The sequence below is a fragment of the Coffea arabica genome, chromosome 2e, assembly GCF_036785885.1.
Source record: "Coffea arabica cultivar ET-39 chromosome 2e, Coffea Arabica ET-39 HiFi, whole genome shotgun sequence".
Classification (NCBI taxonomy): domain Eukaryota; kingdom Viridiplantae; phylum Streptophyta; class Magnoliopsida; order Gentianales; family Rubiaceae; genus Coffea; species Coffea arabica.
Genome location: NC_092313.1, coordinates 7581754 through 7598042, shown reverse-complemented (window position 1 = coordinate 7598042; position 16289 = coordinate 7581754). Strand labels below are relative to the sequence as shown.

The following is a 16289-nucleotide window of genomic DNA, read 5'->3' as shown; positions in this document are numbered from 1 at the left end:
CATATTAAGATCTGAGTTCATTAAATTTAAATGTTGAATTGGATTATACATTTGAGTGTATACCACATTCAATGATAAGTGAATAACTTATCACTTATTTTTTAAGCAACTTTTGACTAGAAAATTCAGTGTCATTTAATTATTTTTAATTTTTAATTTTTAATTATCAAACACATTTGAACATATTAAGATTTTTATTCATTAAATTTAAATGCTGAATTGGATTTTAAATGTACGGGACTTTGGAGACATAATTGGAATGAACCATTTGATTTAGGATTTCGCAAGTGTCCTACGGACTCCCAACCCACAACACAAGATCGAAAGTTATACAGCAGCCCAGTGCACCTTAGCCTATGGGCCTCTTCGGTTATAGCCCATTGATAAACCGGAACGACTCATCAGATATTTGTTCCTTCCAGAATTCGCTCTTCCTTTCTAGATTCCTGTCGCCCAACCGTTTCCGAGGAAACTTTCTAAACTCTGAGCATTGAAAATCTACTTCAAAAAGCAAAGAATATGTATTTCGAAAATTTCACCAAAACGACAGATCCTACCAACACAAAACGACAACCCAGAAACATCCTCTCTTTCACTGGAGTCCAACGCGACCCACAAATCAGTTAAATCACCTTAATTGGTTTCCCTCACTCCTCCGTAATCCAATATTCGCAAACAGACCTCAAAACCCATCATCAACAACCCACTTTCCAGATTCTTTCTTCACTCCCCCACCACTAAAATAAGAACAGCTTTCATGTAAATATAGAGAAAATTGAAAGAGAGAACAAAGAAGGTTGAGAATTTGTTGAAAGAAAAAATGGATGAAAAGCTATTAGATGATATAATAAGGAGGCTGCTGGAAGTCAGAGGAAGGCCAGGGAAGCAGGTGCAGCTCTCTGAGGCCGAGATCAAACAGTTGTGTCTGGTTTCCAAAGATATTTTCTTGCAACAGCCTAATCTTTTAGAGCTTGAAGCACCCATTAAGATTTGTGGTATCAATTCCTTTTTTCCCTCTTTCACTTTCTCTGGTTTGGTTATCCTCTTTTATGGACCCTTTCGATTATTTTGATTGCATCCCACTTTGTATTTGACTTGCTTCTTTGTCTTTCATTTGCATTTTTTCATGTCTGTTGGGTTGACTTTCTGGGCCATGAATAAGGTGTTTGTTATAAAATCCTTCAAAGGTATCCCGAATTCTATCTTCTGGTTGAAGAATTTAGGTTAGGGTTGTTCAGTTTTTTTTTTTTTTTGGTGGAGGGAAGTTGTTGGGGGGGGGGGGGGGGGGGATTGGGAGGATAAATTTGTTTTTTTGCGTTTAGCTTTGTGACAAATTTGGGTTGTTGTTCCTTGCATTTCATGTCTGTTCTGTTTGTCTTGGATCTTTATAACCAATTAACCGGAAAAGATTAAGAAACATGGATGCAGTGTGGGACTTGGTGATGCTAGTTATTGTACTTTACTGTTAAAATTTTTGCGGTGCTGCTTATGCTCTAGCTAGTTACTGACAGGGAGGGTGCATCCTTGTTTACTGGTTTTGAGAACTTTTAACTTTTCTTTGCGTGCTGTATGAGCGTCTGGTGAAGTGGAGCTTGATACATTGCCTTAGAGTGCAAAGTAAATAATTTGCCATCCATCTTATGAGCAAGAAGAGGAATTTATGTTATTTCTTGCATCAGGATTCAAAATTTGTATAAGATTATGTGTTGAAGTGATGTGATGAAGCCAAGTTTACTGTTGGTTTGATTCTGCTCATGAGGGATGACTGTTCAAATATTTTTCTTTGGCACCTCAAATCTTTACCATCACCTGGCCATTGCATAGCTCCTAAAGGAACCTTTTATTTGCTACATTTTTGTGCCCACGCAAATTGGTTTGATATATATCAGCATGAGTTCTGTCTTGAAAATTTTATTGGGGTAAGCTGAAGCCAAGTTCACCTTGCTCACTACTCGGTCAATGGGAATTATCATAAGTTGTAGGTGACACCAACATACTTGCATGGACTTTCCTGAAGGCCAAGAAGCTGCCGCTCCTTGTCTTATGGGCACATTGTTGGCATTGTTAAATGAATTAAGAAGTACATACTACTGTTTTATGGCTGCGGTAGACTTTATAAAGGATTTACTGTTAAAAATATATGAGATTACCATCAAAATGTGCAAATATAAAATGCTATAAATCTTATTAGTTCACTATGCAGCATATTTTCTGCTTTGTCCCCATGCCCATTGCTACAAACAGCCCTCACAGTGTTTGTATATTTAGAGTTATTAGCATTAAATTCTGACAATAAGCAGTCCTTGAGACATTAATTAGTGTCTCTGTGTCAATTGGATATGCATGTCAGAACAACATGAATCCATCTCCCTGGGTCAAGTATGTTTGGCTGTACCAAGTTCTCAGATCTCAAATTAGATATGCTGCATATAGTTGTTAAGTTTTCGTGTGGAAGCATCAACACTTGTTTTCAAGCCTTAGAGTTACAATTTTGTGGTTTTAACAAATTTGGGATAATCTTTTCTTTTGTTTATCATCATCGTATTACACTTTCATTGAAGACCAGTTATTGTGGATTGAGACATAGAAATGAACTTGTTCATGTTTCCTTTGTTTGCATAGCTTTGCAAGGCAAGTAGCAACTGTTAGCGCATAGGAAGAAGGGAATGTGACATTATGAGTGTAACTAACTACTACTTTGCTGTATATGCTTGGTAAAATTTGCTTTTATTTCCTTAGCTTGTTGTCTGGTGCTCATCCATTATGGCTATGATCTTCCTATGCCCCAGAGATATACTGATGTGGCTATGATTGCTAAGTTTAAATTTGATGTAGGATGAGAATTCTATGACTTGCAATGCAAGTATAGTTTGCCACTGATATCCGTGTGATATATTGGACCTGGTTTTTTCTTGAGGAATATCTTTCTGATTCTGATTTTCTTGTTGGCATTTAGGTGATATTCATGGTCAATATTCTGATCTCTTGAGGCTTTTTGAATATGGTGGCTTGCCTCCGGAAGCAAATTACTTGTTTTTGGGTGATTATGTAGATCGTGGCAAGCAAAGTCTGGAGACGATATGCCTGCTACTTGCTTACAAGATAAAATATCCAGAAAACTTTTTCTTGTTAAGAGGAAACCACGAGTGTGCTTCTATAAACCGTATATATGGGTTTTATGATGAATGCAAAAGAAGATTTAATGTTAAAATATGGAGGGTTTTCTCAGAATGTTTTAACTGTCTACCAGTGGCAGCCCTGATTGATGAGAAGATTCTCTGCATGCATGGAGGCCTTTCTCCTGATCTTCAAAATTTGGATCAGATAAGGAACTTGCAACGACCAACTGATGTACCAGATGCAGGCTTGCTATGCGATCTTCTCTGGTCAGATCCCAGTAATGATGTTCAAGGATGGGGGATGAATGACCGGGGAGTTTCATACACTTTTGGCGCTGATAAGGTGACAGAGTTTTTGGAAAAGCAAGATTTAGATCTTGTTTGCCGTGCTCACCAGGTTTGAACTGTTATGCTGATTTATTGGAATTCACATATATACCTTTTTTCTCTGTTAATCTCCCTTGGACAGTAGCACTTATAACTTTGTGTTTGTTTCCATTTCTTGCTTGGAGAGCATGTGATTTCTACAGAAGCTAATTTTCATGCTTTGTTTGTTTTTAGCATATCTAAGCTAGTGTTTGAGAAGGTAGAGACTGGAGGCAATGCAGTTCATCTCTCATGAGCTGGTTCAATAGCCCCATAAGCATTATATATTGAAACAGAAAATGATTTTGAAGTTAATCTGACTAATACTTTCCTTTATACTATTCACATTCATATATTCCCCACCTTCCCCCTCCCCCCCCCCCCCCAACAAAATGGAAGCCAGTAAACAGTTTAAAAGAATTGCAAAAAGTGATTTCATTATGTATGATATTTATGAAAATGTTCAGAATAATATACATGTGTGACACGCCATTGCTACATTGAAGATGGAAACTTTGCCATGGTTTATAATCTGAGTACAAACTAGACATTTTCTTTCTTCTTTGTGTTCTCTTCGAATGCCACCTTACCACATTTGTACTTCAATTTGGCCATTATTGAAGGCTATGACCTCATTTTCTTGTAAAAGCATCTGGAATTTGTTGTCTGTTTTGTGATGGAAACATAGGATTTCCTTGTTGTATTGCCCACTCTCGATAGTTGTAACTTGTTAGTTGTGTGCATCTTTGCCATTCTATTTAAGCAGTATGAGAAAATATGTAGCATTTGAGCCCAATGAAGCCTAACATTGTCTCAGCAAGGGCACATAATGGATAACTTTGACATTATTTGGCTGACACGTGTCGGAGGACTAAATTGGTGATCTTTTCTTCTTTTCTCAAAACATTTGCAGGTTGTAGAAGATGGTTATGAGTTCTTTGCAAACCGGCAGCTTGTAACCATTTTTTCAGCCCCTAATTACTGTGGAGAGTTTGACAATGCAGGTGCCATGATGAGTGTAGATGAGACTCTCATGTGCTCCTTTCAAATACTAAAACCTGCGGAAAAGAAATCAAGATTCAATTTTGGGAGTACAACATCAGCCAAGCCCAGTAACGCGTTTGGCAGTACAACCACAACTAAACCTGGAACACCAGGAGCTAAGGTATTTGAAATGGAAAACTTTTCCCCTTCTTGACTGCACCACGGCATCAGCCAAAAGATAGCAATTAAGTAAAGAGGATTTTACAACCTCTCAACTCCTCTATATGATTTCACACTTATTTGTGAAATTAGGCTTGAATTTACCACATACATATTTATTTCAGAAATAACTTCTTAAACTCTCGGTGGTTTGCGCTATAGCTGTCAAACAAACCCATTTAACTAAGTTTACCCATACCCGCCCATGAATAAATGGGTATGGGTATGTTAAATTTTTGCATATGGGTATAAATGGGTTACCCAATAAATGGGTATTATTGGGTTACCCAATAATACTCATTTAATAAATGGGTATTATTGGGTAACCCATCAAACGCAATTAACCCATTTAGAATTGTCTTCCCCCAAACCTCCTCTCTTTCCCCACCCATTAACTTGCTCATTTTTCACCATTATCAATTTATGACAAGTTTTAGCCTCTTTTCTTATTTTAAAATGAAATTTTAAATTTACATACGAAAAAATGCTAGAGGTTCAAAATTTTTGGATTAAGTTTTTATGTTAACTTTTATAGTACTTAGTTCAAATTTTTATATTCTTATTGTTTAATTGTTAAATAGTATGTAATTTTGCAACATAGAGTACATATGGGAAAAAAATTGATATTAGGTTTATTGAGCATTATAAATAAATATTTAAAACCAATGACGGGTGCAAAGAATGGTATAAATTGATAACTTAGTTTGCAAAAATGAATTTACAAAAAGTTAAAATAAATGGGTTATAAATGGATAATTAGGTTACCCAATTCATTTTTTGACTTATCCATTTATACCCATTTAATTAGATGGGTATAAATGGGTTGACTCACTTATACCCATTACCCATTTTACCCAATCCAAACCTGTCCAAATCACCCATTTTGACACCTCTAGTTTGCACCTACAATTTTAAGTCGTCTAAACTAAATTTTGTTCACGAGTCATCTGATTTCCCAGTAATAAGTATGGTCTTAGATCTTTGAAAGTAGAATGCTTCTTCTTATTAGTTTTGTAGCACTCTGACTGGTGAATGGTTTCAAGATTGTTGAGCTGATGTTTATGGCTCATAGTCATAGGTTCTCTGAATTAGCTCCCCCTTAGTTTGGACTTCCAATTTTTCTGGTGGGTTGAGTTTACCAGTGTTTTAAAAGGCGACAGTGTTGGGCTAGGTGTATTGTCCCCACTCAGACAAGGCAAAAGCCTTGAGGTGTGAGGTGTAAGCCCCACAAATTTTGATTTTTTAATATTAGAAAAATATGAAAACTACCCAAAAAATATTATTAAAATTTCTACAAATAATACAAATAAATGATATGTAAGTCCAAACAATGTCTTCCAAAGGAGTAAATGAATATTAAACAAAAAAGTTAAAATACACAAACAATAGTGGATTATAATTCAGCACCATATAAGCAGCTGATTTGAAGCTTTTTAATTCTCTCTTTACAGTTGACACTGCATAACCAATTGGCCCACAATTCATTAAGAGCAGTAATACCTTTAGTCATCCAAGTTTTGCCCAAAAAAAAAGCGAAGTAGAAACTTTCATTCAGAAGATTAAAAGAGAGCAAAAAAGCAATATAGACTTTCTTCATTTTGTCCCCGGGTTGTGAAGTAGTAGAAGACGAGCAGTGGTGGTGATAAAGGGGCTGTGCTGCAAATTTGGGGTGAAGAGGCTTTGGTTGACTTGATGAAAATATATTCAAGAGGGATCGAGCAGTGAATGAAGAGGAATTAGGGATTGTTGGAGGGGATTAAAATTTAGAGATCAAACCAGACAAGGCTCTCTGTAATCTGTTGTGTGCCGTACGAGGAATATGTATATTTATCCCTTAATTGGTTTAAAAGTTAAAAAAGAAAAAAGAATTACAGGAACTACAGAACAATATCAAAAGGCATACCCCTTCTTCTTTGGAGGCACAAAAAAGGCACCCAGCACACTAAGGCCTTTGCCCCATCAGTTGGGGCGTATGCCCAACAGCTCATCTGCCTCCTTCCACTGCCCCAGGGCGGTTCACATGCGCCCTGGCCTGGGGCGAGCCCAAAGACATGCCTTATTAACACCTCTCAAAACACTGGAGTTCACCATAGTGAGCTGTGGTTGGTTACCCCCTAAAATAAATCAAAGATTATTCTGGTGCATACTGCAAAGGTCAGATAGTCACAATCCGTCACACTCATTTGAAATTGTTTTGATGCTTGAAAACATTTTTTGACCGCATAAATGTGCCATACTTAGATTATTCTAAAGTTATCATTGCAGAAAAGTCTCCAGTTCTCAGTCTTGACTCATCTAAATGGTGTTATTAGGATTTGAAAGTCACAATAGGGAGCATGAATGTGCTGTGGTAGCTAGTCTTTAGGCATCTATTGTGTATTGTAATGAAACAAGATATTAATGCATTATAAAGGTGGTTTTTTTTTTTTTTGCTAAGCAGACAAATGAGGTTATGCAACAATGATTTTTTTTTTTTTTATATTATGCCTTTTGTATTCTGTATATGGTCCCAGACAAGATTTTCCCTGTGCATTCCTTGCTCTGAGGTAAGATGCACCTCGAAAAGTATTTAATGGCTTTTACAGTGTCCCAAATTCATGTGGTTCCTGTGATTTATGGCTCTGGAGTTAACAATTAAGTACTTACTTTGACCCGAATGGGGAAAAAAGTTGCCTGAATTAGAGTAAAGACGTTCTTGTTGCAGTTAGTTGTATGGTATCTAAGGAGGCTGCCCATTTGCTGTCATGAAGTTTGAGATATTATATTGCCTAATAAGCAGTTGCCGCCCTTTTCATGAGCAGAATTGAAATGTAACGTGCGGCATAAGTCATAGATATTAGGATTCAAATGGATCTATATTTGTGGAGAAAACTCGTTTCCTAGTTGTGTGATTCATCTGACAATTCAGAGAAAAACTGTTTGCAGCAAAATAAATTAGGCAATTTCAATACATTGTACTTTGATTAGAACACTCTCTCTCTCTCTCTCTCTTATATTCTTCTGTCCTGCTTTTCGGTAGAATATGCTATGAGTGTACAATAGTAGAATCTTCACCTATATGAACGTACTGTTATGTTAAGATGAAAATCTGTTGAATTAGAACCTTCCTGGATTGTATGCAGTAGCTGCAGGCTGTTCTAGCATGCTGTACCATACTTTTGGACTTTGCTCATTCTTGATAATCTACTTGCTTGCAGCCTTTCCTTGGTGCAATTTGAGTTCCAGTTCCAAATCATCAAGTGGCAGTACTTTGAATTGCATGCATGGTCACCCCAGCAAGATGGCTATCTGCTAGAAATTGAAGATGCATTTTGTTTCATTGTACCATGACAAAATTGTAAAAATTGAGACTATATCCTCCCACAAGGAATACAAGAGTAATTTTTTCCCCCGTGTATGTTGGCTGTCGAGGATGTATTCTCATCCTTTTCCTCTGTATACTGCAGTAACTTCCACGCACCTATCAAAAATGTGTCAAAATTATGTGCCCACCAATAACAGCGCAGGGATTCTTGTCACAGTTTGTTCTGCTTCTTCCTAATGTTGCATTCCCCGAGTCATCTGCTTATCGTAGGGGGAAAAACAAAACGGTACCTACATTCTACCTACCTGCTAACAGCTTCGCAAGGCACTGAATATTTGACCTCCTGTGTAAGTTTTGGGCATTTGCTGAAAATGGAGGAAGAACGTTCAGCAGTGTTCAGGTCCTTCAAATCTTTCAATCATTCTACGGTTTTGAGACGTATGGGCCATCTAGTTTTTTGTGATCCCAGTAGCAATCGCACTGTTTGATTAATTTGGGTGGAAAGTTTGGGCCATATAATACTAAAACCGTTTTCGGCTAAATCTTTCATAACTCAGCCGCAGTTTTTGAATCGCACAAACAAGCTCGGAATGCCGCCCTATGTGATTCTCATTTAAACATCGTAGAAACAACGAAACAGACCAAAAAAAAAAAAAGGGAAAACAAAATAGGAAAAGAATAAAACGATGAAGATGCTAAGCTGATTGATTCCGAGCAAAGCACGTGATTCAGATGCGCGCTAAATCAGTAGTTCCGTTTATAATTTGGAGGCTTGCAGAGCTTATAATTTAAACCCGCTGGGACTTTGTATAAGCGGGACGACTTTTCTCCTGGTCAAACATGACAGCGTTGGCTTTCAACTCTCTCAACTGTTTTGACTTCCCTCATACTTTTGCTTTTTCAGTTAAATTTAAATTCCCAAGGAGAAAGTTGAAGTATCTACGTACTAATCAAACGATAAGAATTTATGGGCTGCTAAGTTTCTTCATTTTCTTTGGGTAAGAAACTATGGACCTCAATTGAGGTCAAGTCCAGAACCATTTAAAACATGCTTTATTTGTGACACTCATATTTTATAAATGACCTAAAGAATTTTCTTTCTCGTTTTAATGTCACGAGTGCAACAGGTAGATCAAAAATGGAAAAGTGAATATGCATCAAATTTGACAAGTTGAACGCAATTTAAAAAAGGGGGGGGGGGGATATAGGGAAACAACATAAAGGTAAGGACAAAATTATCCATCAAAGGACCAATGTATTGCTTAAAAAAAATATTTAAATGAGTAAAAATTTTTTAAACCGGCCTCCAGAAACTGAAACATCTAGAACTAGAAGAAGACAAGTTATTTGACGGATTCTTCATTTAAGATGACCAAGCTGTCGACAAAATGACAAAAATCAGAAAATTTTTCGTGTACACATTTTTCAATTACTTTTTTACCTCACATATATCAAATCGTTACAGTAATTTTTTTACAAAAAATCTAAAAAAATGCAATTCAAACAAAGCCCCATAGACAAAAGGAATCTCTACTCCATAAGTGACTTTTCTTTTCTTTAAGCAGGTCTCGAGGAAATTAAGAAATGCTGTACTAGTGTGATCGTTCGTCTACATTTTCTCGCGATGCTACTTATCTAGTTGATTTTCTGTTCCCCAATTAGAGATGAGATCAATTAGCATGATGGTCAAAACTTTGAACCCCAGATCATGTCTCCAAATTTTTCTTAGCTGTGAAATACTAGGAAATGTGCCCTCATTTGACCATTATATCAATCTGTCGGGTCGGGTGTATTGAGTGTTTTTTTTCTTGCCGATCAAAGACATGATGACGCACGAATTCCATGGCCAAAAGCAGGCGTTAGATACTTTCAAAAGTTACTGTATCACTTTTTTATGACGTGAGTATTGCTTCAACAAAATTTTTATATTTTTTATAAATATTATTTTTACATAATAAAAATTTATTAAAATATTTTTTATAGTATAATATATGTAAGATAAAAAGTAATTAAAAATTATATAAAAAGAATATTCACAGAGATTATAAAAATTTTTCTTCAAACGAGGCAGGAGTATTTGAACTTATCTTATCTTGACCAATGGCCATAAGCAAACTGCCAGTGAACTTCAATAATCGAGTTCGCTTATCTGAGTGCTATAACTATAACCTTTGACTAACTGACAAAACCTGGTCCATTTACTGTCGCCAAGAAATTTTGGTCCAATATCCTATGCACTACTCCAACACACACACCTTTCCAAATCCCACATGGCACGATGGACTTTTGACCCTTTCACAGGATGCATCTTCTCTCTTTCACACCTGAAAGTCTCATTTGGAAATTGGAAAGTTTCTGATAGTTGCCTGGGCTATTATCGATAAGTCTGCATGCAGGACCACTGATCTCCCTCCCTCATTCAATTTCAAGCACGCAAAATTTCGGAATGCTCTAAAAGCATATTCCTCCCAATGCTTTCGACTTCGGGTAAAAGATCCTTCATTGGAATTGGTTCCAACTTGAATTTTTTAGTTTCACAAAAAAATACTAATTTCCTCCGTCCCACTTTGATAGTTCTATTTTTCGTTTTCGTCTGTTCCAAGTTGTAATCCACTTTCCAATTGAAAAAATGTAGTTATTTTTTAATTTCTCTAAAATACCCTTATTCAATATAAGTTGTTATTACTATAAATTATATGTTATTTAATATAGATTGTTAGTATTGAATATAACCTACCCCATTTAATGCATTTAGATTTTCCCAAATATATTGATATATGAAAAGTCAACTTTATTTAATGAAAGGTATTTTAGAAAAAATAGCAATCTAAATTTGTGTGAAAAAAAGAATTAGGACTATCAAAATGGGACAGAAAGAGTACAAAACTATTTCGAAAAACTAAGACGAGACTTGTTCCCCATATAGCCCATCGATCGTCAAGGAAGAAAACTGGTAGCTTCTCTTCATAAATTTATAATAAAGTACTTGTATACTTGACATTAGACTTGAGACTTAAAAAGACTGAAGACCTTCTACATTGATTCTACTGCCCAACTGCTAATTGAAAATGGAAATTATGGAATCAAATAAATAGACTGCTCGTCATGGGCGGCCACATCGAATATTATTTATAATTTTTTGAAATTGAATTGCTTTATTATAAGTCGAAGGCTGATGCAATTTGAGGCAGTGTAACTGAGTGAAACATCAGCCGGCCTTTTGAAGCAGGGGCGCCAGCCAGCTTAGGCAACGATGAAGTTGATGTATTAGTTTAATTCTGCATGATTAATTAAACAGTTTAGAGATCTCATCATTTTAATGGGTATGGGTTTAAATTGGATTTTGCAGAGGTGGTTTGGTAATTTGATGGTCAGGGACTAGCCACCCAACCAAGAACTGAGATAACTAAATGCATAGGTAATCACTAAACTTAAATTCTGATTCCATCCAATCTCTTCAGCCAAATCTAGAAACTCATTAAGATTTTTTTTGACACATATATTATCTTATTAGAGGAATCGCAAGTTGGGAAATTACTTTTCTTTTTGTCATATTTCTTGCGGGTAGATTTGGTGGAATCTTCAAAGTTGAACTGCTCAACGTAATCTTTTATGTATCTAGAAGGTTGGTGAAGATCAGACACTATTGTTTCAAAAAAAAAATCATGCCTCCTGAAAATGCGGATATTTGGCATCAGACAAAAGGAATCTCCTTTCTACATCAAGAATTTTTCTTTCTTTTTGTGCGGCCTTTGCACTCTCTTTTATTGTATTGCCGTTTTACCAGATGATTCTCCCGTGAAGAAAAATGAGGAATTGATGATACACTAGCTTTGGCGAAATTGCGAGTTTCTCCAGAAAATTAGAGAGTTTTGCAAGCATCTCTGAAGAACAAATAATTGGTGATCTTCGAAAAATCAAATACGGGGTTAATTTATTGGTTATTTGATGCAAAAGAAAATAATGAGTTGGTGGTTCATAATTGTACTTTTGTCTAAAAGACAAGCACTTAATAAATGGTGGTGATTTCTTCCTCATTTTTTGGAACTTTAGTCCATTTCTCGCCAACTTTACTCGTATTAGTTCATTCCTTTCCTACTCCCTATGTTTGTTTGGACAGCAGCACAATTTCAATCACCTTTTTACTTCATATATATCAAATTGTTACAGTAATTTTTTTACAAAATATTTAGGAAAAAGCAATCCAAAAAAGCCAAAACTGCTAACTATAAAATTACTCTAAAACACAAAAACCAACCCAGCGAAAGTTGCACTTTTGTTTTTCTGATTGCTGGTTCCAAAATATTTTAATTCCAAAAGTTAAATATCTAAAACTACGAATTTGTTGCATGATGGAACGAACAAAAAGATAGCAGGAAAGATAACTTATCAACCACGCACGTTATCAATAATTCAACGTTCCACCTTAGATTTTGAGACCTAGTAATTGCGTCGACTATTTGGTGGGTCCCATTTCGGTTTTCACCCAAAAAAAAAAAAAAAAAAAAAGCAACTATCAATTGTCAACATACCAAACTGATATGATATTCCACAGATCTAAAATAGTACTCCTAACTTTCGTCCTTATAACGCTACACGTCTTACCTAATTACACATGGGGTTCGCTTTTTGGACTTTTATCAAAAATCAATTATCATGCGTACCCAGTCATCCATCCGCTCTTCTGTAACCTGCTACCTATTAGATTGTTTGTGCTAGATCCTAATGTGCTTATCCATTTGTCCCGAGTAGCTTCTAGTTCTAGGGTGGGGAAACGGCTTTACTCCCATCCGCTTGAAAACATGAAAGATACCTCCGTGTAATTATACAGGCGTGGGTGGCAATCTAATTGATTAGAGATTTATCATAACTACACTTGTAATTATATGAAATTGGCTTTGGTTGATCGTTTCACTTCACTTTGTTCTTGAGAAAACGAGAAAACAAATGGTAAGAGGAATGTAAAAATTCTTTACAACTAGCGGGTGGGTCACGCATTATATGCGTGCATATTTTGGAAAAAAAAAAAAACAAAGTGATTTTTGGGAGGTGATGCAATTTTCGTTAGTGGATTAGTTAATCAGTTAATCGAGTGTAGCAGTAATAGTTATGTTGCGGTAGAAGTGGGAAGTTTTTTAGATAAGATGTAGATAAATAATAACAAATATTAGAAGGATATTTTTGAAAGTATAAATTTTAACACTTTTTGTTAATTTCAAATCCCTACTCACGTTTTATAATATCCTATAATAATAATAAGATATGTCGTGCCAGTTATGTAGTATTTAGGATAAACTCCTAAACCTCTTTAATTGAATTTCATATTCCCATCCCATCTATCTCTGGCTTTTTCTTTTCTTTTTTGGTTAGTGGTCCAGTAGTCTGTACCACAATTTCCCTCTCTCTTCCCTGTGCTACGGAGTACGGACCAATAGCAGAGGGACCTTTGGGAATAACCAATACGTGTCACTCAACTATTCATCGAAGTGTCAAAACAATGCATGTGCAACTCAACCATTATTGTGGGTCCTCAAAGATAGTTGATGAGTAGTAAGAGACAGGGCCAGAGACAGCCAAACTAATCTAAACTCTATTCCTCTTTTCTCTCCAGTGTCAACTTCTCACCTTAAGCATAAGCAAAACAAGGGGAGTAACTTTAATCAGACGGTAACAGAATCACAGTCCACAAAAACACTCAAAAGGCATATGCTCATAATGTACTTCCAGCAAAATTGTGAAGACAACTTCCTTTGTTCCGCATTCAAAAACTGGTTTTCCTTGGCGTCCATTATGCTCAATTGACAAAGGAAAAGACGTAAAGCCATCAATCTCTCCTTGATGGGCGCCACAGAGAACTTTGGTAGTATCAGTACAACAACCCGTACATCCATCAGTTACACGACGAACTTTCCTCATCTTTTCGCTATCCGCATTCTACGACTAGTTTACACGAATTTCAACATAGGATATTGCTAATGCTTTGCTTCCCAACAAGAGATTCCAAACTCAAAAAGAAAGATGTGGAAATTTCTTCAAGATTCAAGATACTACTTTATTATAGGACAAACATTTGTACAGCGTGCAGCTCAACAAGATACGGTAGACAAGCATTAGTGCTGGTTCCTTCAATTTCCTCAACCTCATAGTCCCCATTACGCTGGAAAAAAAAAAAAGAAAAAGGGGCACACAGTTGCATGGAATGAAGAAAATTCAGCATCTGATTTACACAGTTGCACTCTCAGCAGCACTAGTACTACTAATACATAACCATCCGCATATATTTACAGCCTCAGATTCCGCTCCTCCACACCTGAGGAAAAGTAAAAGCAAAATGGGAAGCAACAGCCCTCCATCCTTGGCTGTGAGCTGTAAAGATGCGGCCGACTGTTCTTTCTTCCATCTTTTCCCCAACAACCATCTTTCAGACTCTCAGATATGGTCTCTAGATGGTCTATGTACAGCAGAGGAACTCAGACTTGTACTGAGATATTATAGTGATATATCTATTTATATAGTAGATACACCTTTTTTAGGATTTCAGGTGAGATCAGCCATTGATCTGATCTCTCCTCCACTGATGACCCAGGGATGTCCTGAAATTAACACAAAATAGATTAGATCAAACTCACGATTAAATGGCTAATAAGCAGAAAAAACTTTGCTTGGGGAAAGAATGAGGGAAAGACCGAGGCAGACGCAAAATACAACACAATTCTTAGACATCTATTCTTATCCAACAGCTAAGATAACAACTGAAGTTACCAGAGATCCAATTTCATTTCTTTAACCAACCAAATCAATATTGGACCTATGTTCCTAAAGACCAAACCGATCCCCCACACCCCACCCCCCCCCCCCCCCCCCAACAAAAAAAACAAGGGTTCTATCAAACCCCAAATAAAAAAAAAAATCAACAGAACCATGTAAGATGGAACCCAGATTAAACCCTGAGCGAGCAGAAAAAGGCAAAAGAAAACGAAAGAAATGAAACTTCGCAGTAACAAAGAATATTGCAAAGGCCAACTTACTTAAAACTTGATCAGCAGAAATCCGCCTAGAAACATCCTTGCAGATCATTTTCCTGAGCAAATCCTTGGCTTCAGGGGAAACAGACCTGAAAAGCCTGTGAGGAAATCTCAAATTACCCCTCAAGACAGCCTCAAAAGTCTCCGTGGAAGTCTCCCCAAAAAACGGAGGAACCCCAGAAAGCATAATGTACAAAATGACACCAGCACTCCACACATCGACTTTCTCATTATACTCCCTCCCTCTCAGCACCTCAGGCGCCACATAATACGGCGTCCCAACAATCCCTTCCATCATTCCACTCTCGCAGTTCATCCCAAACCACTCTGCCGACCCGAAATCAGCCAACTTCAGCCGGCCCCTGGTGTCAAAAAGTATGTTATCCGGCTTGATATCTCGATGGGCTACGCCCATATGGTGGCAATAACTGATGGCAGACACCAACTGCTTCAAAATCTGGGCAGCCTCCGGTTCCATCAACGGGCCTCTGGAGACCCTGGTGAAAAGATCATCGCCGGCAGAACAGAGCTCGGAGATCAAATGGAGGTAGTTGTCGTCCTCGTAGATTTTGAAGAGGTGGAGAATGTTGGGATGTCCGGCGACGAGGTGGAGGATTTTGGGTTCCTTCTCGAGACACTCACGGTCGGTGGAATCCAGGAGGAGGGTTTTGTCGATGGTTTTGCAGGCGTAAGATTCGCCGGTTAATGGAGAGAAGCAGCGGTAGACGATCCCGAATCTACCACGGCCAAGCTCTTCGCAAAGTTGGTATTCTGTTTTTAGGCTCTCACTCATGATAAGTTCTGACCAGATGCAGCTGTTGTGTCTTTGGGGGTTTGGGGGGCGTGGCGTGTTACGGGGAGATTTTAGGTAGGTCGGTCTAATTTATAAGAGAGAGAGACGGGGAAAATGAAGAGGATCCAATGGAATATTCGGGTGGGGGATAGTAGGACTTAGGAGTAGCATTCAACGTTGTGCTGTTGAAGAGAGGGCGTAGGAAAAGTAGACTGAGAAGACGGTGTGAGGGATGATGTACGCTGCGAGGTGGCGTGAACAGAGCAGGAGGAGGCAGGAAGCAGGAACTTTTGTCCTCCTACGGTCCTACCGCTACTAGACTACTACTGTGAGGTGGTAGCAACTTTCGTAACCATTTGTAATTTTGCAGTACTACTAAACTCATTTGGATTGCTATTTTCTAAATTTTTACAAAAAAAAAAATTTTACTATAATGATTTGATATATATATATAAAATAAAAAATATTAAAGAATGTGT

General features: G+C 37.2%; 2 protein-coding genes across 3 annotated transcripts; one reads left to right on the top strand and one right to left on the bottom strand.

The window, feature by feature from the left end:
- The first annotated feature begins 459 nt into the window (after nucleotides 1–459).
- On the top strand, nucleotides 460–8208 carry LOC113730609 (serine/threonine-protein phosphatase PP1). Of its 2 annotated transcripts, XM_027255410.2 has the most exons (4): nucleotides 466–995; nucleotides 2957–3516; nucleotides 4399–4650; nucleotides 7886–8208. In XM_027255410.2, exons 1-4 carry the CDS (start codon nucleotides 821–823, stop codon nucleotides 7904–7906), a joined length of 1008 nt encoding a protein of 335 aa, XP_027111211.1. In that variant the 5' UTR covers nucleotides 466–820; the 3' UTR covers nucleotides 7907–8208. The 2 variants fall into 2 exon arrangements, with proteins under 2 accessions (XP_071934695.1, XP_027111211.1); XM_072078594.1 differs by lacking the exon at nucleotides 4399–4650 and having other exon boundaries at nucleotides 460–995.
- Nucleotides 8209–14087: 5879 nt separating this feature from the next.
- LOC113730608 (phosphoenolpyruvate carboxylase kinase 2) lies at nucleotides 14088–15954 on the bottom strand. Its single transcript, XM_027255409.2, has 2 exons — nucleotides 15021–15954; nucleotides 14088–14585 (listed from the first exon to the last, which is right to left on the bottom strand). The coding sequence occupies exons 1-2, from the start codon at nucleotides 15808–15810 to the stop codon at nucleotides 14530–14532; spliced, it is 846 nt and encodes a 281-aa protein (XP_027111210.2). The 5' UTR covers nucleotides 15811–15954; the 3' UTR covers nucleotides 14088–14529.
- Nucleotides 15955–16289: the final 335 nt, after the last annotated feature.

Excerpts from the sequence above, each read along its gene's own strand:
- LOC113730609 (XM_027255410.2), top strand. The coding sequence starts at position 821 with ATGGATGAAAAGCTATTAGATGATATAATAAGGAGGCTGCTGGAAGTC. Across the intron at positions 996-2,956 it reads AGCACCCATTAAGATTTGTG|GTGATATTCATGGTCAATAT; the intron begins GTATCAATTCCT and ends GTTGGCATTTAG. Across the intron at positions 3,517-4,398 it reads TTGTTTGCCGTGCTCACCAG|GTTGTAGAAGATGGTTATGA; the intron begins GTTTGAACTGTT and ends AAACATTTGCAG.
- LOC113730608 (XM_027255409.2), bottom strand. The coding sequence starts at position 15,810 with ATGAGTGAGAGCCTAAAAACAGAATACCAACTTTGCGAAGAGCTTGGC. Across the intron at positions 14,586-15,020 it reads TTCTGCTGATCAAGTTTTAA|GACATCCCTGGGTCATCAGT; the intron begins GTAAGTTGGCCT and ends TGTTAATTTCAG.